This window comes from Salvelinus namaycush, chromosome 18, assembly GCF_016432855.1.
Source record: "Salvelinus namaycush isolate Seneca chromosome 18, SaNama_1.0, whole genome shotgun sequence".
Taxonomy (NCBI): domain Eukaryota; kingdom Metazoa; phylum Chordata; class Actinopteri; order Salmoniformes; family Salmonidae; genus Salvelinus; species Salvelinus namaycush.
In genome coordinates, this window is record NC_052324.1 from 9,080,160 (window position 1) to 9,106,156 (window position 25,997).

Consider the following 25,997-nt stretch of genomic DNA (forward strand, 5'->3'; position numbering starts at 1 on the left):
ACATATTCTGTTCTTCTGACTTACATTTTCTTCATATCATAATGTTTCTTTAGACCTGACTAAAATAAATAATGGATTTATTGTGTTGGTGTTATTACATTTATTTATTAGACTTTTTAATTGTAGACGTTCCAAAGGCGCACATCAGCGGCTTGAAGGCAGCTTATATGCGTGGAAGCCTGGAGATGCTACATTTCATGACCGCCACAGCCCTACGCCCTCCACACAAACACTCATTGTCAGAAGCCAAAGCAGGAAGAGATGGACTCCTCACACAAAATGATTAAGGAGAGGAGACCAAGACCTGGGCTTGAACTCTCCTTCTGGGCCAAACAGGCTTCTGGAGATGCATGATGACAACAGGAGCTTTGTTCCAGCTCACATCTCTAATATATGCGTACTCTACTCCCCTGCACCACCCAGCACCCACCCACTCCTAATAGCCTGTCCTAGACTTTCAGAGTACAGCAAAAACAAAGGTCCTGTGCAAGAGATTACATTTCAATTGAAGTTAATCAATTAAAGTCTATCAATAAGTAATGTCTGAATTTTTTTCCTCGACATTACAATATGAAAAATGGCAAATGCAGAGACTGCATTGGCTTTTATTTCCCCAGAGGCACCGACTTCTGAGAAAAGCACTCCTGTCCGAGTATGGTCATGCTCTGTATGTCCCTGCCTATTCTGTAAAACCACAAGTGGAAAGTAATATATCCACTGCCCGCTGTGGATGTTACTTTGCAAGGGCCGAGTTGGTGGCGAGATTCACCAAAATAGCTTTTCCTTTTCATTCATTTGTGAGGATGAAAATGCCTCGTGGCACAGAGCTCAAGTTGAACGATAGAGGGGAAAGAAGGAAAAAGGGAAACGCCAATAATTATATTTTTTACTTTCATGTGAATCGTAGAGAAACAAGATGCATGAAAAGAGGACAAAGCGGAGAATGGCAGTACAAGAGGAGCACAAGAGGCAGATAAAAGAGATAAGAAGACAAAAGAGGGCATGAAGTGGAGGAAAGGTGAGGTATTTCTGCGAGCGCTCTCTGGGTTGAGCAGACTGACACAGAGGGAGCCTGACTCGCATAGGTAACGATCGCGAAAAGAAGAAGGAGAAGAGAAGAGGTGGGAAACTGGGGAAGAGAGGAGGAGTGCAGGGGTGACGAAATACCCTGAGGGCCTCATTATTTTCCCGCTGTTAATTTACCTTGCAAGCTTTCTCACCACACCACTGTTGATTGGAGACACGGCACAATTGTCGTGAGTGAAAGAACCATGTCTCGTTCTGCGGTGCTGTGGTTGTCTCGATAAGAGAAAAAGAAGAAAGAAGAAGAAAGAGATATCATTGTGTTCGCTTCTCTCTGAGTCCTGACTGGGGGATGTGACTGGGGAGGGATGTGATTGGGGAGGGATGTGATTGCTGGGGTTCAGCGGTCTACTTCCTGTGATTGATGACCTCATCCATGTTTAACCTATGACCCCTCCAAAGGGGCTCTTCCCCTTTGCAACCCACTGTCACACAAACACGCACGCACGTGCACGCGCGCACACACACACACGGCTGAACTGTCACTCTGCATTACCCTCAATTATACCCAATTAGCTGGAATCCATGATGGCTGACCCTGGACATTAACGACAAGACGAGCGGTAGATGTGTTTACCTCAGTGTTTCTACTTAAATGTATGTGTGCTTGTGTGTGTTAAATACAAATGTATGTAAGTGTGTGTGTGTGTGTGTGTGTGTGTGTGTGTGTGTGTGTGTGTATGTGTGTGTGTGTGTGTCTGCTCTCTGTCTGCGTCCCATGCGTTTATGGCACAGGGGGCTCTTTCATGTGCCCAGGGCTGGGAGAGGGTCTGAGTGGCCGGGGGGGTGGGAGCCAGGGCTCAAACACTGCTGCCCTCTGTCCAGAGCTCTGGGCAAGCATTCAACGCCCGGGAGGCCTGGCCGTGGTGCCCCTGCTCAGGGGAAGTGTTTCGGGGCCTGGGGTGGCAGGCCAAAGTGGCCGCCCAGAGAGACGGAGGTCCCGTGCCCGCGGTGATGGCGCCAAGGTGGGCTGCGGAGCCCGGTGGGTGGCAGGGTGGTGCTGACAGCCCTAACAGAACGGTGCCACTCAGTAAAAGGTAAGGAGAGCAGGGGAGCGGACGCTTCTAGTGAATAGAGGTGAAAGGCTCCCTTAATGTCTACACTGCGCCGCAATAGCAACGATACTATGAAATGAGAGGTCAAATGTCGACAGCCACATCGGCCTGAATGCCCACATACCAGTCAGAGTGAAACTAAGATCTACCACTTCAAACTAATTTTGATCTATTCCTCCATGTGTATAGATTGATTGTGATTTAGAGAGCGTTAAGTATATTTTAAGTCATAAGAGTTTTGTTCAGGGCAGGCTGGGAGCTCGTTTGCGTGAAAATAGCACAAACATGCGAAGAATGTGGAGGCTAAAGATAACACCTCTGATGTTTATTTGGCTGAAGCGCACAGAGGTTTCCTCAAAGGGGAAGTGAAAATATGCAAAGGCCAGGCAGCCATTTCGACAATAAAAAAAAAATATGTTTCTGTGTGCCAAAGGTCTCTGTCTGTCTTGTGACGGTCACCTTCATATCCTTGTTGCTTGGCTCAGACATAAGAGAACTGATGTCATTTTACCACCATTGCCACGTATGGCAAAAAGCAAAAGAGCTTATTCAAAAGTTGTTTAAAAGGTTTATATAAGGATTTTGTATCAATATGAATGCAAATTAATGTGTAAAAAGGCTGGTGTAAAATGACTTACATGAGACCTCAGGTATAAACTGTTATATGCTTGTTCACTTTCTTTCTCTCTCAACCCCCTCCTCTTCCTCCCTCCTTCCCTCTCTCTCTGTAAGCGAAACCCGGATATCTGTGGCATCGATTCCCCTCAGGTGTCCTTCCTGTCTCCCTCTCTCCCCTCCTCATCCTCGGGAGCCGGAGTGCCTGGTGCGACCGGTGAGCCCGGTCTGCGGTGGGACAGGGAGGGAGGGAAAGGAGACTGAGATAACAGCAGACAGGAAGTGGGCACTGGTGCAACGTGATAGCCTTCTCCACTGAATCTCCCTGACCTCCTCCACTCTCTCTCTCTCTCTCTCTCTCTCTCTCTCTCTCTCTCTCTCTCTCTCTCTCTCTCTCTCTCTCTCTCTCTCTCTCTCTCTCTCTCTCTCTCTCTCTCTCTCTCTCTCTCTCTCTCTCTCTCTCTCTCTCTCTCTCTCTCTCTCTCTCTCTCTCTCTCTCTCTCTCTCTCTCTCTCTCTCTCTCTCTCTCTCTCTCTCTCTCTCTCTCTCTCTCTCTCTCTCTCTCTCTCTCTCTCTCTCTCTCTCTCTCTCTCTCTCCTCCTTTTGACTACAACATACTGACTCCAATAACCTGTCACTGATGTCTGGGAACAACTGTAGATCTCCCAGAAAGTCAAGTAGGAAATAACAGAGTTTATGACAGCTCCACTCCCCTCCTCCTATTTTCACCAATCTTCTCTCTTTTTCTCTTATTTCTTCTGTCTCACTAATGAGCACTCAGTCCACCTAGCTGCAACAGCCGCTTCAGGGGAGTCCAATTGATTTCTAGCACATTTTTATGTCAAGTCACAATGGCAGTGTGAAGAGAGCCCAATGACAGTGTTTATGTGGAGATATCATACTGCCAGAGGTTAGAGGGGTCAGTGAGCAACTCTGTTAGATGTTAGCCCATACAGAATGACAAGCACAGTAGAATGATCTAAGAGAGTCTTTCAACAACTGTGCTGGATGTAATAACCATTGAATGTTGTGACAGTAAGTTGCATGGGATAATGGTTCACAGAGTGGTGAGGACTGGGGAGGGAGGGACAGCCTGGGTGTGTGTGACCTGTGAGGGGAGGGGGCACATTAGCAGCATATGGATCGAATTGGACTGACAGGGAGCTGACAGAGTGGCGGTGGTCACTGGTGCCACAGGAAGTGATGGATTGTGGGCCTGGAGGGCAGAGAGAGCGAGAGAAGTTTTTCTCCATCCATTTCCTGGGTTGTGTAGCTGATGTTTTGTCGTTTTTAAATGAACTGTCCATTGAAAATCTCACCTTTAAAAGTTAAATTCTGTTAACTCATACCCAAATAATGTTGATAAATTGGAGAAAAAAAAACACTTCAAAAAACTCACCTCACACTTGTATCTCAAACAGACTGTTTCAAAAATTCCGACTATTTCCTCATAGAGGATGATGTCATCCTCCTGAGCTGGCCAATATTTTTAATGACGCCCACACCATTTTGTGGAAGGAAAACTATTTCACTCATATTGTAATTAATTATTAGTAATAATATTTCAGAGAAATCTAGAAGCACTGGACAGTTACTTTAAGACCTGGCCACAAATGAAGCCAGCTGTGTGATATTGATGGTAAATACTTTGCCTTTATCAACATTTTTGCCTCATCTTCTAAAATGTATTAAACATTAAATCTAGAATCCTGAGTTTTACATACATTTTTTGACTTATAAATTAAAGATATATACCCATTTATTCTTAAAAAATACAACTTGTAAATGCCTCATGAGCTTAGTTCAACTCTCATACCCCACCAGAACTCAAAATATAAGCTTGTTTTACTCCAATGGTTGGAAACAAAGTACATTTAGTCAAACACTGTATAGCCTCAAAACATGTTAAAACTATCATTTTGATATCATGGATGGTCAGTCCTTGATTCCATAGCTTTGTCTATGAATTTGAGAATCGTTACATCCCTCAGACTTTTGCCAAAACAGAGGTGGGGTGTCCCTTTGTTATCACAAAGTATAGACTACCGATTGCTGTCCATGGTGCTGAAATTGCGACATGTCTATGCGGCTGCATGCCTGTTGAATCAATTATAGGCTTTCTGTGGTACCAGGGTATGTATAGCATTGCATTAGCTAGTAGCCATAAAATTATTGGTAGGCCTATTTTATTGTCATTTTCTCAAGTCTTAACATTTCACGAAGCTATACACAGTGTTGCAATGCTGCCACTTTTTGCCTGCTGGCTGGTGGCAATATTGTAATTACGTGTTCTGTAATTAAAGTTGGAAATTCAAACATTGCAGATTGTTAAATACATGTTTGATGCAACAGCATACGAATCAGCTACAATACATTTGTGAGAATATACAACTGTCCTGTATAGACAACATGGACCTGCAGGACATGAGCCGTCCTCGTGTTCTCTCCCAGCTTGGATAGAAAGTCGTTGTGCGTAAAACCAGCCTAATGCCAAACAATACAGTCAGTCCACCCTTAAAACACTAGCTTACTAGGGACTGTTTCGTTATGCAGTTTACTATCTATATGCCGTATCTAGCTGCTATTTAGCTGCTATTCATGAACTTTTTTATAAAAAATTACACATCAAATAGCTTAACAGTTTTTTAAAAACGTAGTCGGTTTGAGGATGAATTCGCCCACTATTTATTGTTGAACTCAGCAGGTTTTGTCTGGCCAATACCCCTGGTCTCCTTAAGTCCTACATTTTTGTTTGTAAATGTTTTCACCACGGTCTGTATGTAGGTCCAGGTTGCGGGCCTGACTGTTTTCTCTACTGAGTATTTCCAACCCAGACAGTCTTTCCAGAGACATTGTGCATTATATTTCCATGGCGCTATGCACAATTTCAACTTTAAACTGAATGACGCATTCTAAGATATACCAGAGATAAGGGACTGTTCATATTGCAACCATACAACACAAAAGCCGGTTCACCAGTATGAACAAAATCGGAAATGGCTTTTTCTGTTCAAGCCCTCAAGAACTGTTAAAGATGATAATCCGTTTGCATCTGCCAATTTATTGGCTGTCCAGTATCCAAACAACCTGTCCCCAGAGCTTCCTATACATTTAATCTCTTTACGTAATGTGTTGTGGACGGCGATTAAGGAGAATGAGAGGCTCAATTATAGATGTGGCAGAACTGCTTATTTGAAGCACCACTCCCTTCTGCCCAGTTTCCCTGATGTTGCTATGGAAATCAAGCTATTTTTGCCATCCCTGTAACTGTCGCTTCGCATAAAGAACTACCTAAGACGGATTAGGCTCTTGGTCTGATATGCACCTTTTGAACACCTGAGGAAGCTCCACTCATTGCACTGGTGGCGTCGTAGTCTTGACCACGGCATTTGTTCACCGATATCCCCTTATACTTTCAATCAGTAAATTTATTTTTTATTTTTCAAGACCCGAGTCACATTCCTGAAGCCAAAGAAACAACACTTAGCTTCATAGTACACATGGAAATTAAAAAGGTTAATGAATGACTTTTCGGAGGGTTACTGTCAAAATGACTTAGAGCTTGTGCCCGCCCTCCTGAACATTTCAACTCACCACGCTATTCTTCAATTGTGCAAAAGGGGCGACACTTCAAGCTGAGTTGTGAGTTTCACAAATCCCCGTCTGCTACACTCGTGCACGTTTTCAAGATCCAGCAAAGTTACTCGTGTGGTTTGGTGATCCATGCTTATGTGATGAGAACCTTGCCTGAGACCTGAAGACGTGTTAGTTTGATGTGTCAGTTTTTGTTTGACATAGTCTAGTTTCAAGCAGGGGCGGACTGGTCATGTGGCACTTAGGGCAACTCGCGACCGGCTGTGATCATCATAGAGGGGAGCATATCCATGCTCCAGAGAGTCTTAGCTTTCAGGAATGGGGTCATAATAGCTTATAGCCAAAGCGGTTCAAATGCTCGAGCCAAATTCATAGAAGGTAAATAAATTCTACATGGCTTCAGAAACCGCCAGAAGCTTCTGTTTTCCACAGAGAGCATTGGAATCTATCTCTTCTACTTTCCGAGCTGGCAAAGTACCAGGATGTTGTCACTGGTTATGAACCTGAATTTAGAGAACTGAATTTGTAAACTGAATCTGAATGCATCTGAGAAGCTGAATATTTTAAACGTTGGTCTACTTGAAATGATGGTTTGTAAACTTGATACACAGACAATTAATGCAATATGTATGTATACCATTTTGAAAATGTATGTATAAATATTGAATTTGAATATTCAATTAAATAGACATTTCATTTTAAAACTGAATGCAAATATCCATTCAATTCAGTTGAAATCATGAAATACAAGTTAAAATTGTGACTTCAATGATTCAATTTGTGCATTAAACATTCCAAAATATTACATTCCAATTCAATATCCTAATTGAAATTCCAAATTATAAATTTCAAATACACTTTTGGTTGGCACTGAAATTGCTCCGTAGATAATTTTCCCTGCTGTGAAAAACATATCAAATTAAGATAGTGCATCTCTACCTTGAGAGGAAAACTACAGAAGCCCCAATAACCAGCTCAGCCACAGAGGGAGCATGTCCGCCTCTCAGTGCTCTCTCAGCTCCACCCACCTCTCTCGGGCTCTGCAGTGTGTGGTAAGTAAATCCCACCTCGGACCAGCCCGTCTCTGTTTGGTTGTTTGTTTGTGTTTTCTACCACCCTTCCCCTCCCTTCCCACCCCCATGCATAGTAATATTCCACTGCCATGACCTAAAGCGGGTGGCATGGTGTGATAGGGTATGAAAGGGTGCCACCAGTGTTTGTTGCCCGTTAGCCTCAGAGTGGGCCGCTAGATTTAACAAAAACAAGACCCACTACTACCCCCAGGGTACCCAGAACAATCATCCCACCTACACCCTTCTGCCCCCCCCCCCCCCCCACCACCACCACTAAGACACCATCCTATCCAGACTCCCTGAAGACTTCAGTCAGCACACCTACCGTCCTCTCTCCCAGGCCCACAATAAGGTGTTTCCCCACCCCCTCCTATACTCCTCCTCCTATCCAGCCCTCCACTCATCCATCCTCCCCTCTCCATGGGGCTTACCTGTCTGTTGCGTTCATCCATAATCCGCGTGATCTGAATCTTTTTCCTCCCCATCGTCCCGTCCTTTTCTTCTCTCCTCTCCCTAAAGAACGTTACGCTTTCTTCCCTCGCTCTTCTTCTGCCTTTCCTCAAACTGCTCTTTCTTCTTCTTTACTTGCTCCGATCAATTCAAAGATTCCAGCATCCGTATCTGCATGAGAGAAAGAGACATAGAGAGAGGGAGAGAAAAGGAGAGAGAGAGAGAGAAGGAGAGAGAGAGGATAAACATTAAGTGAAATGAAATATGGCAAAAAAAAACAGGGGGGGGATGGGGGAGAGAGAAAAGTCACATCATCGCAGCCACAAGGGAGGGTGAAGAAAGACAAAGAATCCGTCAACATGTTGTGAAAGCAGCGCTGTGTTTTTCACTGTTGATATCATGCAAATCAGGTTTGTTGCATTTCCGTGCCGACTATGAGGAGAGACAGTGCTGTCAGGCTCTCGCCTCGTTCACAGAGAGTTTGACAGTGTTTTGAAAGTGCTGCTAACTTAAACGCTCTAATCACCTACAGTGTAACATTACCTCCAGCCTAAGAAATACAGTTTGTTCCTCCCGAAAAACAGCAGTTTGTTGACAGAACGACAGCAAGGTATGACTAGTCTAGTCTAGTCTACCTCCAATACGGTTCCAAAATGGGTACCATGGAGACTGGCTTGGATGCTGATATAAAACCTAGCCTTGCCTTGTTCAGACAAAAACACTATAGATTTTACCTTTAAAATCACAGCAATAGAGCTGATTCCCTACAATGGAAATGGAACCAAATTCCATAGAGAACAGAGCTTAAACCAACAGAGCTTAAACCTTGTGTGTGTGTGTGTGTGTGTGTGTGTGTGTGTGTGTGTGTGTGTGTGTGTGTGTGTGTGTGTGTGTGTGTGTGTGTGTGTGTGTGTGTGTGTGTGTGTGTGTGTGTGTGTGTGTGTGCATGAGTGTGTGCGAGTGTGTTGTACCAAAGTCTGGGATATATGTGGTGGATTTTTCTATTTATTGTCATACTTGAGTAAAAGTAAAGCTTCCTTAATAGAGAATTGCCCAAGTAAAAGTGAAAGTCACCCAGTAAAATACTCCTGAAGTTCTGTCACTCTCATTGAAAAGCGTCTATGCAAGAAGCGGTAGATCTGTTCTATGTACGCTATTTCTATGCTTCTCATTCTTACATTTAGTTTCTGCATCTTTACTTTTTAGTTTTGAACACCAGCTTCCAACAGCTGAAAATACAATAGTTTGGGAATGGAAAATATATTTCACAGCGGTTTAGATGGTACAATGATTCCCTACACTATATTTGCTTGTTTTGTCACATAAAGTGAAATACCATTAGAATTTTAGCAACCAGGAAATGGCAGAGTGATTTCTGCCCAGTGTATCTTTAGGCAAACCAGACGGCGCAATATTTTTGGTGTTTTTTTAAATTGTATGGACAGACAGGGTGTCACGTTCCTGACCTGTTTTCTGTTGTTTTGTATGTGTTTAGTTGGTCAGGACGTGAGCTGGGTGGGAATTCTATGTTGTGTGTCTAGTTTGTCTGTTTCTATGTCCAGCCTAATATGGTTCTCAATCAGAGGCAGATGGTAATCGTTGTCCCTGATTGAGAATCATATATAGGAGGCTTGTTTTGTGTTGGGATTTTGTGGGTGTTTGTTTCCTGTCTCTGTGATTGTCTGCACCAGATAGGTCTGTGTCGGTTTTTTGCACATTTGTTATTTTGTATTGTTGTTTGTAGTGTTTTACTTGTTCTTTATTAAACATGTTTAACACTAGCCGCGCTGCACTTTGGTCCTCTCCTTCACCCCTGGAAGAAAACCGTTACAGAAACACCCACCAAACCCGGACCAAGCAGCGTGGCAACGGGCAGCAGCAACAGCAGCAGCGGTACAAGGAGGAATGGACATGGGAGGAGATTCTGGACGGAGAAGGACCCTGGGCAGAGCCAGAGGAGTGTCGCCGTCCCAAAGCGGAGCTGGAGGCATCAAAAGCGGAGAGGCGGCATTATGAGGCGCTTGCAAGGCAGAGTGGCTGGAAACCCGAGAGGCTCACCCAAACATTTCTTGGGGGGGGGGGGCTAAAGGGGAGTGTGGCGAAGCCGGGTTGGATACCTGAGCCAACTCCCCGGGCTTACCGTGGAGTGAGAGGGCGTCGTACTGGTCAGACACCGTGTTATGCGGTAAAGCGCACGGTGTCCCCAGTACGCGTGCTTAGCCCAGTGCGGGCTATTCCACCTTGCCGCACTGGGAGGGCTAGGTTGGGCATCGAGCCGGATGTCATGAAGCCGGCCCAACGTATCTGGCCTCCAGTACGTCTCCTCGGGCCGGCGTACATGACACCAGCCTTACAGGTGGTGTCCCCGGTTCGCCTGCATAGCCCAGTGCGGGTTATTCCACCTCGCCGCACTGGCAGGGCTACGGGGACCATTCAACCTGGTAAGGTTGGAGAGGCTCGGTGCTCAAGAGCGCGTGTCCTCCTTCACGGTCCGGTATATCCGGCGCCACCTTCCCGCCCCAGACCAGTACCACCAGTGCCTACACCACGCACCAGGCTTCCAGTGCATCTCCAGAGCCCTGTTCCTCCTCCCCGCACTCGCCCTGAGGTGCGTGCCCTCAGCCCGGTACCTCCAGTTCCGGCACCACGCATCAGGCCTATTGTGCGTCTCAGCCGGCCAGAGTCATCCGTCTGCCCAGCGCCGTCTGAGCCATCCGTCTGCCCAGCGCCATCTGAGTCATCCGTCTGCCACGAGCCATTAGAGCCGCCCGTCTGTCCCGAGCCATTAGAGCCGTCCGTCAGTCAGGAGCCGCTAGAGCCGTCCGTCAGTCAGGAGCTGCCAGAGACGCCAGCCAGTCAGGAGCTGCCAGAGACGCCAGCCAGTCAGGAGCTGCCAGAGACGCCAGCCAGTCAGGAGCTGCCAGAGACGCCAGCCAGTCAGGAGCTGCCAGAGACGCCAGCCAGTCAGGAGCTGCCAGAGACGCCAGCCAGTCAGGAGCTGCCAGAGACGCCAGCCAGTCAGGAGCTGCCAGAGACGCCAGCCAGTCAGGAGCTGCCCTCCAGTCATGAGCTGCCCTCCAGTCATGAGCTGCCCTCCAGTCATGAGCTGCCCTCCAGTCATGAGCTGCCCTCCAGTCATGAGCTGCCCTCCAGTCATGAGCTGCCACTCAGTCCGGAGCTGCCACTCAGTCCGGAGCTGCCACTCAGTCCGGAGCTGCCACTCAGTCCGGAGCTGCCATTAGTCCGGAGTTGCCCCTCTGTCCTGAGCTACCTCTCTGTCCTGAGCTACCTCTCTGTCCTGAGCTACCTCTCTGTCCTGAGCTACCTCCTAAATCATGTGGGGGCCTTGGGGAGGATTCTTAGGCCAAGGTCGTGGGCGAGGGTCGCCACTCAAAGGACGCTAAGGAGGGGGACAAAGACAGTGGTGGAGTGGTGTCCTCGTCCTGCGCCGGAGCCGCCACCGCGGACAGATGCCCACCCAGACCCTCCCCTTGAGTTTTAGGGGTGCGCCCGGAGTTCGCACCTTGAGGGGGGGGTTCTGTCACGTTCCTGACCTGTTTTCTGTTGTTTTGTATGTGTTTAGTTGGTCAGGACGTGAGCTGGGTGGGAATTCTATGTTGTGTGTCTAGTTTGTCTGTTTCTATGTCCAGCCTAATATGGTTCTCAATCAGAGGCAGATGGTAATCGTTGTCCCTGATTGAGAATCATATATAGGAGGCTTGTTTTGTGTTGGGATTTTGTGGGTGTTTGTTTCCTGTCTCTGTGATTGTCTGCACCAGATAGGTCTGTGTCGGTTTTTTGCACATTTGTTATTTTGTATTGTTGTTTGTAGTGTTTTACTTGTTCTTTATTAAACATGTTTAACACTAGCCGCGCTGCACTTTGGTCCTCTCCTTCACCCCTGGAAGAAAACCGTTACACAGGGGCACACTCCGACCTCATTTACAAATGCAGTTTTTGTGTTTAGTGAGTCCACCAGATCAGAGGCAGTAGAGATGACAACGGGTTATAATGATAGGTGCGTGAACTGGACAACATTGCTGTCCTCCCTGAGCATTTGAAATGTAACGAGTACTTTGAGTGTCAGGGAAAACGTATGGGAGTAAAAAGTACATATCTTTTTCAGGAATGTAGTGGAGTAAAACCCCCAAAATAGAAATAGTAAAGTAAAGTACAGATACCCCAAAAAACTACTTAAGTGGTACTTCAAAGTATTTTTACCTAAGTACTTTACACCACTGTCTGTGTGTGTGTGTATGAGTGTGCGTGCACGTGTGTCTGTCTGTTTGTGCGTGCGCGTCTGTTTGTGTTTGAGCGTGTGTGCAGTGCATGCGTGTGGGCTGAGCTGGACCGATGGTGTGTGTGAGAGTGAAATAGCTGACTTCCAAAGAGGTTGGGCATGTGTGTGTGTGTGTGTGTGCGCTTGGGTAAGCCAGATCTCTGGTGCCTCTCTCCAGAGTGCTAAAGTAGGCCAACCCAATCTATCTCAGGGAAGAGCAGAAGAAGAGCTGTTGTTGTGTTTTTTCTTTTGACAGTAGAGGTGATAACGTCCCTCGTTATGCAAATGAGCATCCCATTATTTAAGCTCAGTGCAATGCAGGGAGCTGTCAGAGCCGTCGTAATAAAAACCCTCCATCTACCTTGCTTTTTTTCCTCCCCCTTTTCCTTCTTCTCTTTTCTCTCCTTTCTGAACCAGATTTCCAGCACCTGGCAGCGTGAGCCGGATACATTGATGTGGAAGACGACACCGCTTCACCAAAAGACATGTCAGTCTTTCTCGCTCTCTCTCTCTACAGCTCACACACACACACGCATGTATGCATGCACACATACGCACACACGCATGTGCACATGCATGCACACACACACACACACACACACACACACACACACACACACACACACACACACACACACACACAGGCACACACACGCACACTTCCCTCCCCCTATCTTCCCTTTCCTGTTTGATCTCCCTCTAACCTGAATCCATGTGTTTATTAAGTGACATAAAGCACAAGAAAGCCCCTCCAAACCCCCATAGTGAACACACTGCTGTATATTTGACCCTTCACTTGAGCGGAAACACAAGTCTTCCCTGTTGCACTCCCATCTGATCTTGCTTGAGGAGCACAAGTGAGAATTATCCGCAGCATTGGAGAGCACAGGTTCACAACACCTGTTCTTCTGTATGCCACTGGTGTGGCCACATCTCCTGAGAGCTGGAGTGAAGGGTAATCAAGCCAGTTAGATATAGCCCATAGCCTGATGGCTCCTAATGGTCTCCAGGTTGACAGTTTCTCAGGTTTCACATGTTCATTCCAACATGGCGACCAAGCTTGCCCCCTTGAGTCGATTTGCATGCCCGCGCGGAAATGTAATTAGCTTAATAAAAAAAATCCATAAATATCTGTCTGTTTAAGGTAGAGACTTCTCATTTTTGCATGGGTTGCGTCTCGATCCACCCAATTCATCACTGTCAGCGGTGTTTGTCAGACCAGGAGACATCCCGAAAATCGGTCTTGTCACAAAAACATCTCTCTCTCTCTCTCTCTCTCTCTCTCTCTCTCTCTCTCTCTCTCTCTCTCTCTCTCTCTCCATAATGATCCCATTAACGCCTCAACAAAGGCATGCTCTTCTTTCGCACCCTTGTGACAAAACCGTACTCACCTGATGATGGTTTGGAGCACCACTGCGAATGACACAAACATGGAACACCGGAAACAAGACCACTGACTGCCTAAGCAACCATAGGAAGCAACGACACTAAAGATAATAGCATCAAAAATCAGACAGTGGTTCATTCTTCCGAAACACTTTCTATGGTTACACTGAATAAATATTAAGAAGTCTTCACAGTAAAAACAACAAAGTGCTTTCAGGAAGATAAAAGTGTCATCAGACAAACTAACACTAGAGCCTAACAGTGGTGCTCAACACTCCACAGACACAGACACAACAACTACAGTACATGTACAACGACATATAAATCCCCCAGTCAGGCCAGCATACCTCAATCAGAACCTGACAGTGTCTTGAACATTTAATCTGGGCTTTGACTCCTGATGTGAGGTACGGCTGCGTAGCCCCATGCCGGTGATTCCCCTTCCTCCCTTTTCCTTCCCCTCCCCCCTCCCTCAAACACGAGGTCCCCCCCAGCTCCTTAACGCTCCCTCAACCCTCACCCCCCTTTCCCACACACCTGCTACCATCCCATTTGAGTGCAAGGCAACTCAGTCCTCCCTGAGATCGCCCACTGCCTCCCCAACATCAACTCCCTCTCTCTGTTCCTCCCTCCTACCTCCTCCAGGCCTGGCGAGGGAATCACCCACCACCCTGACAGATTACCACAGAGCAGCTCAATCCGATTTACCCCTCTGATGCCGTCCCACCATGAGACGCTGCGGCCAGAACGAGAGAGAGAGAGAGAGAAAGAGAGAGAGAGAGAAAGAGAGAGAGAGAAAGAGAGAGAGAGAGAAAGAGAGAGAGGGAGAAAGAGAGAGAGAGAGAGAGAGAGAGAGAGAGAGAGAGAGAGAGAGAGCAATCCACCCCAACAAGGTGGAACTAAACTCAGCAAAAAAAGAAACGTCCTCTCACTGTCAACTGCATTTATTTTCAGCAAATTAAACGTGTAAATATTTGCATGAACATAAGACTCAACAACTGAGACATAAACTGAACAAGTTCCACAGAAATTGAATAATGTGTCCCTGAACAAAGGGGGGGGGGGGGTCAAAATCAAAAGAAACAGTCAGTATCTGGTGTGGCCACCAGCTGCATTAAGTACTGCAGTGCATCTCCTCCCCATGGACTGCACCAGATTTGCCAGTTCTTGCTGTGAGATGTTACCCCACTCTTCCACCAAGGCACCTGCAAGTTCCCAGACATTTCTGGGGGGAATGGCCCAAGCCCTCACCCTCCGATCCAACAAATCCCAGACGTGCTCAATGGGATTGAGATCTGGGCTCTTCGCTGGCCATGGCAGAACACTGACATTCCTGTCTAGCAGGAAATCACACACAGAACGAGCAGTATGGCTGGTGGCATTGTCATGCTGGAGGATCATGTCAGGATGATCCTGCAGGAAGGTTACCACATGAGGGAGGAGGATGTCTTCCCTGTAACGCACAGCGATGAGATTGCCTGCAATGACAACAACCTCAGTGTGATGATGCTGTGACACACCACCCCAGACCACGATGGACCCTCCAACACCAAATCTATGCCGTTCCAGAGTACAGGCCTGTGTGTAAGGCTCATTCCTTCGACGATAAATCTGAATCCGACCATCACCCCTGGTGATACAAAACTGTGAATCGTCAGTTTAAGAGCACTTTTTGCCAGTCCTGTCTGGTTGTTGCCGGTGATGTCTGGTGAGGACCTGCCTTACAACAGGCCTACAAGCCCTCAGTCCAGCCTCTCTCAGCCTATTGCGGACAGTCTGAGCACTGATGGAGGGATTGTGCGTTCCTGGTGTAACTCAGGCAGTTATGGTTGCCATCCTGTACCTGCCCCGCAGGTGTGATGTTCGGATGTACCGATCCTGTGCAGGTGTTGTTACACATGGTCTGCAACTGCGAGGACAATCAGCTGTCCGTCTCATCTCCCTGTAGCGCTGTCTTAGGCGTCTCACAGTACGGACATTGTAATTTATTGCCCTGGCCACATCTGCAGTCCTCATGCCTCCTTGAAGCATGCCTAAGGCACGTTCACGCAGATGAGCAGGGACCCTGGGCATCTTTCTTTTGGTGTTTTTCAGAGTCAGTAGAAAGGCCTCTTTAGTGTCCTAAGTTTTCATAACTGTGACCTTAATTGCCTACCGTCTGTAAGCTGTTAGTGTCTTAACAACCGTTCCACTTTATTGGCCATTTATGCACTCAAAGAGGACTCCACAGAAAAACGAGACTGACACTTTTGAGGGCAGAGTGAAAAGAGAGGAAGAGAGAAGACTTACAAGACTAACACGTTTTCTACGCCACACTAAGCCAATTCACTAATCCAAAACCAAACCATATTGGGAGAGGACAGAGCAGACAAAATAAAGAGATGGGGAAGGAGAGACTGAAGGATTTTCTTTCTCTCTCTCCTTTACAAAGTGAGACGGATGGCATGTTCGCATCCCAGCACAACTGGGGGAGGGCCAGTGTGGGTAAATGCTAAAGTCATTGTGGACATTGGGAAAGAAAATATGGGCTGAGGGAGCGAGAGAGCGGGATAAAGAATGGTGGCCATACCTATACAGAATAGTTTGGACTCAAAGTAGCAGAGCCTAGAGAGAGCTGACAGAGGGAAAAAGAGAGAGGAGAGAAAACGAGAGAAAAGCAGAAAGAGGGATCTATGAACAGGCACCAGACCTCTCAGGGGGAGGGGAAGAGCTCTAACCACAACCCTCCCATCTGTTAGGCAGACGGAGGGAGAGAGAAAGGGAGGGAGAGAGGGAGATTCAGCACATAGATCTAATGAACACTAATTAACACTCTTTCTGTTTTCTCCAACTCTCTCTCTCTCTTTCAGAAGTAGAGCTGGGAGGGTGATGGGAACACATACACTCAGTACACCATGAGGCTTGATTCTAGGTCGCTTCACTCCCAAGTGTTTAGTCACCAAAAACCAATATACAGCACGTCGGCAGCATTTCTTCTCGCCTTAATAGACACTGTATCCACTGAGTGTACAAAACATTAAGAACACCTGCTCTTTCCATGACATAGACTGACCAGGTGACTCCAGGTGAAAGCTATGATCCCTTCCTGATGTCACTTGTTAAATCCACTTCAATCAGTGTAGATGAAGGGGAGGAGCCGTGTGTATCAAGAATGGTCCACCACCCAAAGGACATCCAGCCAAGTTGACACAACTGTGGGATAACATTGGAATCAACATGGGCCAGCATCCCTGTGGAGTCCATGCCCTAACGAATTGAGGCTGATCAGAGGGCAAAGGGGGGTGGGGGGGTGGGGGTGGGGGGGGGTGCAACTCAATATTAGGAAGGGTATTGTTCATGTTCTGTCATTGAGGACTGCACCAGAGAGAATCAAAAAGTGAAGAGAAAAAAGAGGAACATTATCTAGGCTGGTCCTCAGCTCTAATTCCTCTCTTTGATAGGAATTTACATGGTGCAAATCAAGGCTTTTGGGAGAGGGGGCGGGAAGAAAGACAAAAAGAAAGAGCGAGAGAGAAAGAGATGTCGAGAACATATACTGAATGACGAGGGACAACAACTCTGAAACCCAGGTCCTCTCCATGAAGAACATATACACCAACATATGCTGACATTTTATATTTTTCAACCGTACTCGAGGTAGGCCTACGATGCTGAGAATTGGAGAAATACATTTATCATGACAGGATTGGTGGTGCTTTTCCTAGAACCCCACCTCGGCGGCGAAGCCGCTCTCTCCCCGTGGCACATCTGATACACATTTGGTAATAGCATGTGTATTGGGAAAAACTGCAGTATCCTCTATCCTCATAGGAAATTAGGTCGTGAGGATTTGAAATAACATATTACACTGCAGTAAGTAAACCTTTTAGGAGGTGTATGCTACATTAAATAAACCCTCTCTCTTTTAAAATAAACTCCCATTTCCTTGAAGAGGAGGGAAAAAACTGCTTTAATACAGTTTCCGAACAATCTGAATATGAGTACACACACACATACTCTCTTGGCTCCGTTTCGCTTAAGAATCCCTGTCATATATCTTCTCTTAATCCACCCCCCCCCCCCCCAAAAAAAATGTCATACTGTACGCAGGGCTAGTGTTTAGAGTTGTGTACTGTTTGGGGAGGTGCAGCTGTTTATCTGTGTGTTGCCTGGGTGTGGGAGGGAGAGGGGAGACAGTGACCAGGGGACTGTGTATTGCCTCTCTCATTGTGTCTCTAATGTCATTACAGGCAGTGACTCCTCTGTGTGGCACATCAACCAGCGCAGCGCTCTCCGCCTGTCAGGCCCAGATAGGCACGGTGACGAATGGCTATCAATTCCTCTCCCTCCCTCCACTTCCCCATGTCCTTTAGGAACACACAGGAGAGAATGACCTAAACCTGGGCTGTCGCCCATGCGTAGGTGGGCCTCTGTGCTGGTGGTGAATCACATCAAATATTAGGGCTAATTTAACGCGTTAGCAGCTAAAGAGATTAGCAGAATGTACATCTGGGATTAGCTTGATAGCAGTGTCTCATGGTGTAATGTGTTCAAGCGTTCTTCCAATTCAGAGGCTGTGTAGATTGTATGTGTGTGTGTGTGTGTGTGTGCGTGCGTGCGTGCGCGCGTGCGTGCGTGTGTGTGTGTGTGTGGGGGGTACATGCCTCTTTCTTTTAACTCATGTTACATTTGGATCATTAGCAGACAGAGATGTTTTTGAGTAGAGAGAACTGTCTATTGTTAAAGGTGCAATATGCAGAAATCGCTCTGCCATTTCCTGGCTGCAAAAATTTTAATAGTTTGCCTAATTTCCGTTTATGTGACAAAACAAGCACTTATAGTGTAGAGAGTCATTGTACCATCTAAACCGCGATTAAATATATTTGCCATCACATTTCTATGTGAATTTGGTCAGGTCGCCCAAAAAGTTACATATTGCAGCTTTAAGGAGAGAAGGGAGGCAAGTTGCCTCTTCATTTTCACAAAGTCTATTCTATCTGACATTGATTGGATTAGCTGGTGAACTGGATCTAGGCGTATCATTAAAGACTAACGTCATATTATACCTCAATTCCACAGCCCTGTATCCACTCTAAACCCAGCCCGAACCCCAAACCCCGAACCCAAACACTCGCCTCATGGCACACCCCAACCCATCATTAGACCCTCTACCCCCTGTTCACTCCCCCTACCCCACCCCAGTCGCCCCCCAGGACCTCAGTGGACAGAAAGGCAGGAAACACACACGCAGCACACTCAGCGGAAGGATGTGACATCAGCAGCCACAGACAATTAAAGGTGTAAAGGTGCTTCCTTTCCTAAACTCCCTGCGCTTCCCTAGCCCTCCGGAGAAAAAGAGATGTCCGAGTCTTCTGCCCACCTCAACCAGTCAGCGTTTCACCCTTGGGAAGACCATTGGGAAGACCAACAGAGGTTCCCTCCATATCCCATGTCAAAAAAACAAGGCACTTCTGTGGCGAAAAGACTTCTGGAAGTAATCTCTCCAGCTTTTAGCCATCAAGAGAAATAAATCACCATAACCGCACTGCCCGCCATCAGATCTGGATTTCCTCATGATGCAACAGGACACATCGTTGTGATTGTGAAACCTAAACCCGAGAGGACTAAAGCCATTTTTTTCTACTGTATAAAAGATTTCTCAAAAAACCCGTTAAGCCTTCTCTAAATGTCCTTTAGAAAAAAACAGGAGGGAAAAAAGAGTAAACTAAAGGCTTTATAAGCGATCGTGTGACATTATGGATGAAGTGCATATTTGTGTGGCAGTGTTGGGTGAATAGAGGCCTTTTGAGTTACTACGCTAGATTAAACCCTTATAGGAGAGAGGAGCATTTGTATTTGTGCATTACAGAGCATCCTTTCAGCACCTCGACTGCAATTGCTTTCCTCCACAAAAACTGCATCAAGTGGAAATTGGTTTCACAGCTCCAAACAGTACCCTGCCCGCCCACGATGAGTTTTGAGTAGAAAAAAAAACCTGAAGCCTTCAAATTGCTTGAAATAGAAAACAAAACATATATGAGGAGGTTGATGATGTGTCTCTAGTTTGTTTCTGATGGATAGTGGACAATAAGTCCGTTTTTCAGTCAGACAATATTTATATACTTTTATTAACACACAATAAGAAGGTGGCATAAGCAAGTAATTATATTCAAATGATAGAGGCTTGGTTATTAACTTACCTTTAAAAAGCTACAAGGTGTTTTTGGCGAAACCTCATCCAATCAATGAACCTCTGCATTTCCAACTAGCATTCTGTTGCCATGCATTTTTATTAGACCAATGGAAATCCATTCTGCACACAATGGTCTCCTCTTTCATCTCTGTGTGCTTTGAGAGACAAATAAAACATTTTGAACTCCTCTCAACTCCTCTCTCGGTGGAGAGGCTGTGAGGTAACAGGGGCTTTTAGGTCCAGCGCTGATTACTACAGTATTGTGTTCTGACCTGGTAGAGCAGGGGGGAGAGGAGGAGGAGACAGAGGGAAACAGGGGCCGAATGGCGTACAGGTAGCCATCTGTCAGAGCCAAAATGGAGACAGGTGAGAGCTGTCTTTCCATAGCCCATTGCTGACTCCCCCAAGGACGAGGGGACTTGACACAATGCGTCAACCCCCCTTTGAAAGCAGGCCAATAGCTGTAAAACTGCAGCTGCTTCATGGGCCCAATGGAAGCAGCGAGTGAGAGGGAGAGCTGCCGGACAGCTGAATACTGCTCTCTGTCGCCTGCCTGCCTGCCTGCCTGTTGGCTTTTGCTGCATCAGCGGCCATCAGGACTAGCGACGTGACTTGGGGACAGTAGCTACAGTTCATCCATGCAATAGCTGATATGATTATCATGGATTGAGCGGGTGATTAAAACCGCAATCAAAGCTGTCCCAATACCTCAATGGACAATGTGGTGGGTTTAGAGGCCAATGATACTATTTGGAAGAGCGTTACGCAATAATGGAATGTTGTGAATGATAAAGTGTTCATGTAGAAGCTGGTTCTCTGGGTGCTGTGCCAGATTATTGGGTGAACCGTAGCTACTCATCAGAGTGAAGTAAGTGGGCAGACTGGCGAATCTGACACACCAGTGTCCATGTGCCACGGTGGACCAAAGTGCAGCAGCGAAGAGCAGAAGTAGAGGTAACCATGATTTGGGAAGGCCCCAGAAAGGCTCTGATGAATCACTGCTGTGGTGTGAGCATTTCGTTTTTTCCATGGCACGAGTTAAGATGAAGAGGGGGCGATGGACTGAGTAAAACAATCCTTGCCACACTGTGAAAAGACATCAGGGTGGACAGAGTCCAGGGGCCTCGTTTATCTACCCGTGCGTAAATGTCTTATTCAATTCTGGCGTATGTGTAGATTCAAGGGTTCGCGTGTGCCACAAACGATTGGGATTGATCAAACTGTTGCATGCAACATATATACACGTTTTTATGAAAGAAATCGGAGCCATATGTGTGCGCTGGTGAACTAGCGCTACAACCTTGCTTGGAAAACGCCCTCCATTCACCTTTTATGGTAACAAAAATGGCCTCATTTGCTGTATGATTTGGAGATATTAGAACAGGGCCATTATAGTTTCTGGATAAATGGTAGCCTAATATTTGTTGTGTAGCGGGAATAAACCAGTCATGTCAGAAAAGGAGAGACTTGTCCTGTAATATGATTATGATTTAGGCCTATATAATAAAAGTTCAATACATATATTAGGCGACATGCTGCTATGCGATCTTCTTACCATTGGCAAATGCATCTGTTTAATCATTAAGTCTACATTTGAATGTTTTCATTAGCCTACCGTTATTATAATTCCAGTGCATCAAACACCTCCATTTCCCCCAAAAGCTTGCAATACAGTTGATCAACCAATAGAAATTAGTCATACGCATGGTCTGAGATTTGTGTGGAGATACGCACACTTTCCCAGTTAAAAATCTATAAATACTAACCTTTGCGGGAAAACTGCCGCACAAAAGGTATAGTCTTTTTTATACCTTTGATAAATGAGACTCCAGGTGGGGGATGATGGCAGGAGGATGAAGGTGTACACGAGTGAGGTGGTAGTGGTGGTGCAATGGTTAGGGACATGAAAGCGATTTCATTTGTGGTGGAGAAAGCAACCATTGTTCAACGCTGAATCACATTGCTTTAGTTTCAGCTGATCACCGCAGCTTCTCCTTCTTCCTCTCTCGCTCTCCACCTGACTCTCTCTCTCTCACGTTGTTTCCCCCACAGTCTGTGCAGTATGTTCACCTCAAGCATACACATCTGCGAGGGGTAATGTTTTTCAGTAAGCGTCCAACCACTGCCTAACATCACATGGTGCTACGTAGGTCTATAGGAACCCAGGTGCAACCACCATTTAGACACAGACTGCTGGACTGGAACATAAAAAATTAAAAAACACAGACTCTCATTTCTCACACACACACACACACACACACACACACACACACACACACACACACACACACACACACACACACACACACACACACACACACACACACACACACACACACACACACACACACACACACACACACACACACTTTATCCTTACAGTCACTAAAGATTTTTGACTTGCTTCAACTCATAAAGATGCCGATGAAGTAAACCAACACCATTTATGAAACTATCTTATTGTACTAAGACTGAGAAAGGAGGAGGGAAAACGTTTCCCTTCAATAAAAAATAAAAAAAAAGCATTTCCCTTCAATAACTACTACCCCACCCCCATGATAACAGCCCACGGCCATGTCACTAAGAACACACAAATCCCTGACATATTCCCCCAATTATGTTCTCCGCCAAGGATGACAATGTCTGTTGATATAGTTAACAATGTTCAGTAGCTCGGGGGTGGGGGTTGGGGTTGGGGTTAGGGCGAAGGGATAGGGGGTGGGGCCCGCTTTGTCTCCTTTTCAAACGCTGCAAACTTCCGTGACGTCTCGTGGCGGTGGCGTCTTCTAACACCAGACAACGTGGTTAGACGACGACGACGATCCGCTGATGATTCCGTCGTACTTTCTTTCTCTCTTTTTTGCTAATTCTAAATCAGCCTAATTAAAAGCTTTGTTCATTTAGAAATCTCTGATGACAATTTGTTTCACTCTACCCTACAGCAGTGACTGTGAAAAAGAGAAACATTTTTGATCTTCTGACAGCAATTATTAAATGCTCCCTCCTGGCCCCAATTAGAGACACAAGCTAAAGCTAACATGGCTAACACTCCAGCGTGGGTGCCAGCTTATTTTCTATTCACTTTTCACCACCTTCTTTTAGCACTTTCTGTCTTGTATGCATGCGGTATTGTGTTATCGTGTACAGTAATCTATTTTGCATACTCCATTATGGGACTGACTTGCCAAAGTTGCTTCCTTTTTCTTCCCCCTCTGTTCGCCATGGCCGATCCAGAAAGACAGACACAGAGAAAAATATGGGGAAGTTGAGGGATATATTTTTATATATATATTGGGATCCGTCAGCGCACAAAAGTTGCATCATGAGCTGTCTTGGTGTCTATACTAAGTTCTATATGCAAATGTTTATAGACAATAGACCTATTAGCAGCGTCTATGAGGAAACACTAAAACAAGTCATAGGTGCTACTGAAGTGTGAACTCTCTATAACCTCTTCTCTGCTCTAGTGTTCACACATACAGTACCAGTCAAAAGTTTGGACACACTTACTCATTCAAGGGTTTTTCTTTATTTTTACTATTTTCTACATTGTAGAATAATAGTGAAAACATCAAAACTATGAAATAACACAAGGAATCACGTAGCGACAAAAAAAAGTGTTAACTTATCCTCCGCAGCAGAGGTAACTCTGGGTCTTCCTTTCCTGTGGCGGTCCTCATGAGAGCCAGTTTCATCATAGTGCTTGATGGTTTTTGCGACCGCACTTGAAGAAACTTTCAACGTTCTTGAAATGTTCCGTATTGACGGACCGTCATGTCCTGAGCTGTTCTTGCCATAATATATAGGGCTATCTTCTGTATACCAACCCTACCATGTCACAACACAACTGATTAGCTCAAACCAATTAAGAAGGAAAGAAATTTCACAAATTAACTGTTAACAAGGCACACCTGTTAATTGAAATGCATTCCAGGGGACTACCTCATGAAGCTGGTTGAGAGAATGCCAAGAGCGCGCAAAGCTGTCATCAGGGCAAAGGGTGGCTACTTTGAAGAATAAAAAATATATTTTGATTTGTATAACACTGGTTACTACATGATCCCACATGTGTTATTTCATAGGTTTGATGTCTTCACTATTATTCTACAATGTAGAAAATAGTAAAAATAAAGAAAAACCCTTGAATGAGTAGGTATGTTCAAACTTTTCTCTGGTACTGTATGTTGGTTATGCTATGGAAGGGGATGGGGTGTTTGGAGGCAACGATATAGGCACGGATTGGATCGGATCGCAGACTCTGACTCTGGAGTGTGGAGTGTGTGTGCGTGTGTGTGTGTGCACGTGTGAATGTGTGTGTGTGCGATTGGGGAGGGGTTTCGGGTATACTAGGTCAAGTCAGCCTTTAAAAAAACTGGCATGGCAACCCTTCACATCAGGCTCCCATGGTAACATTTAGGCCACTAGAAGCTAAATGCTGAGTATATCTACCAGAATAGGCAGGCTAGACTGCTACTGTAAATGGTCCAGGATATTTTTACCAACCTCCTTAACGGACAGAGCCTTGAGCCAAAAAGCTTCCTCTCTGTGACTTCGGATCGAGGCTTGATGATTACCTGTTGCTTGTCTTGTATTGTATTATCCTAAATTAGGTATAAATACATCAACCATTCCTTTGCAAGAGTAATGTGGTATTATTTTAACACGCTTTGCTCAAACTACAGCAATGATGAACAACAATGCTTTGCATTCCTATTTGTGTAACATTACAGTGGCATTGTGTATCTCTCTCTAACAGTCTGGCTGATCTAAAGCGAGAGCCACAGCCTTGTACTGAGACTGTGCACAGCGTGGAGGTAATTTGCAAAGAAGTAGAAGGTTGCACACTTCAACAAGGATGTCCTTCATAAATTCAACCTTCTGTTTTTTTTTAAAGTCCCTGTGCTCCATAAGGAAACCGAGTAACCTAGATCGCAGAGCGGAGAGAGAGAGAGTCGAGCAGAGAGAGAGGAAGAGGGAAGAGAGTCGAGCAGAGAGAGAGGAAGAGGGTAGAGAGTCGAGCAGAGAGAGAGAGAGAGAGCTCTGAAAAAATACTGATTCTGATACCCCACCCCTCTGATCCCTTGTTCCCTCCCTGGCTTATCGGAAAATACGTGATCCAGTCTGCTAGCATGATGTCACAGTTCCTCTTATTTTTTCTGCCTACCGCAAGCTGATTGGGTTGATTATTGGTCAGCATTGTTGCCCTGTTGACGTTGCACATCATTAAACTGTGAATGTTCCAGTTAGTGTCTGTTTAAACAAGACTGCTGTAATGTTTCCGGGTAGTATCTCTGTAACACACGCACACATGCCAGATGCACACACACACACACACACACACACACACACACACACACACACACACACACACACACACACACACACACACACACACACACACACACACACACACACACACACACACACAGTAAACTTGAGACACACAAAGAGTTTGAATGTCCCCACATCAGTAATTTAGGTTGTACTACAACATATTGTTTCAATTCAGAGTTGGCCAGAATATAGAGTAAAACATACAGAGAAACAAATACAAAATGGACACTTTTAGCTTATCTAATTGAATGAGTATGTGTATACGTATATTTAACTCTCCCCACAATCATATCAATTACATCATAAACAGGGTGGATCGAGCCCTGAATGGTGATTGGCTGAAAGCCGTGGTATATTAGACCGTATACCATGGGTATGACAAAACATTTATTTTTACTGTTCTAATTACCTTGGTAACAAGTTTATAATAGCAATAAGGCACCTAGGTGGTTTATAGCCAATATACCATGCCTAAGGGCTGTATTCAGGCACTCCGCATTACGTTGTGCATTAGAACAGCCCTTAGCCTTGGTATATTGACCATACACCACACCCCCCCGTGCCTTATTGCTTAAGTATATCAATGGTATATCAACAGAGTTTGAAAGAAAAGCTCAATCCATGCCCAGTAGCTGAGCTGCAGCCTGCTCCTACAGCCCTCTAAGCAACAGTGGGGTGTGTCTGTGAGGGAGGGAGGGTAAAGTTTGTGTTGAGTGTGGAGAGCGGGCGGGCAGGCGGCATACCTACAGATCACACTTTGTTAGTGGAGCTGAATGAGGCTGGGAGGCGGCCCCTCCAAGCCCAGACCCATGCCAGAGCCAGGCCAAGCCTCTCATTAGACGGCGGCTGGGTGCCGCGCTCCTGTTTGGAGTGGTTAGGGGGACCAGCGAGGGGCTGGCAGCTCCACCGTACTCCACTCCCCGCACCATCACAACCCGACCTCATCAAAGACAGCG

The 25,997-nt window shown here is 45.9% G+C and overlaps 1 protein-coding gene across 2 annotated transcripts in view; it reads right to left on the reverse strand.

The window, feature by feature from the left end:
• Positions 1 to 25,997, reverse strand: part of mef2cb (myocyte enhancer factor 2cb) — a 90,305-nt gene that overhangs the window by 52,542 nt on the left and 11,766 nt on the right. For both annotated transcript variants that reach the window (XM_039013184.1, XM_039013183.1), the window contains exon 2: positions 7,852 to 8,041. In XM_039013184.1, the coding sequence (XP_038869112.1) occupies positions 7,852 to 7,905 (54 nt within the window). In that variant the 5' untranslated portion in view covers positions 7,906 to 8,041. The remainder of the gene's footprint in view (positions 1 to 7,851; positions 8,042 to 25,997) is intronic.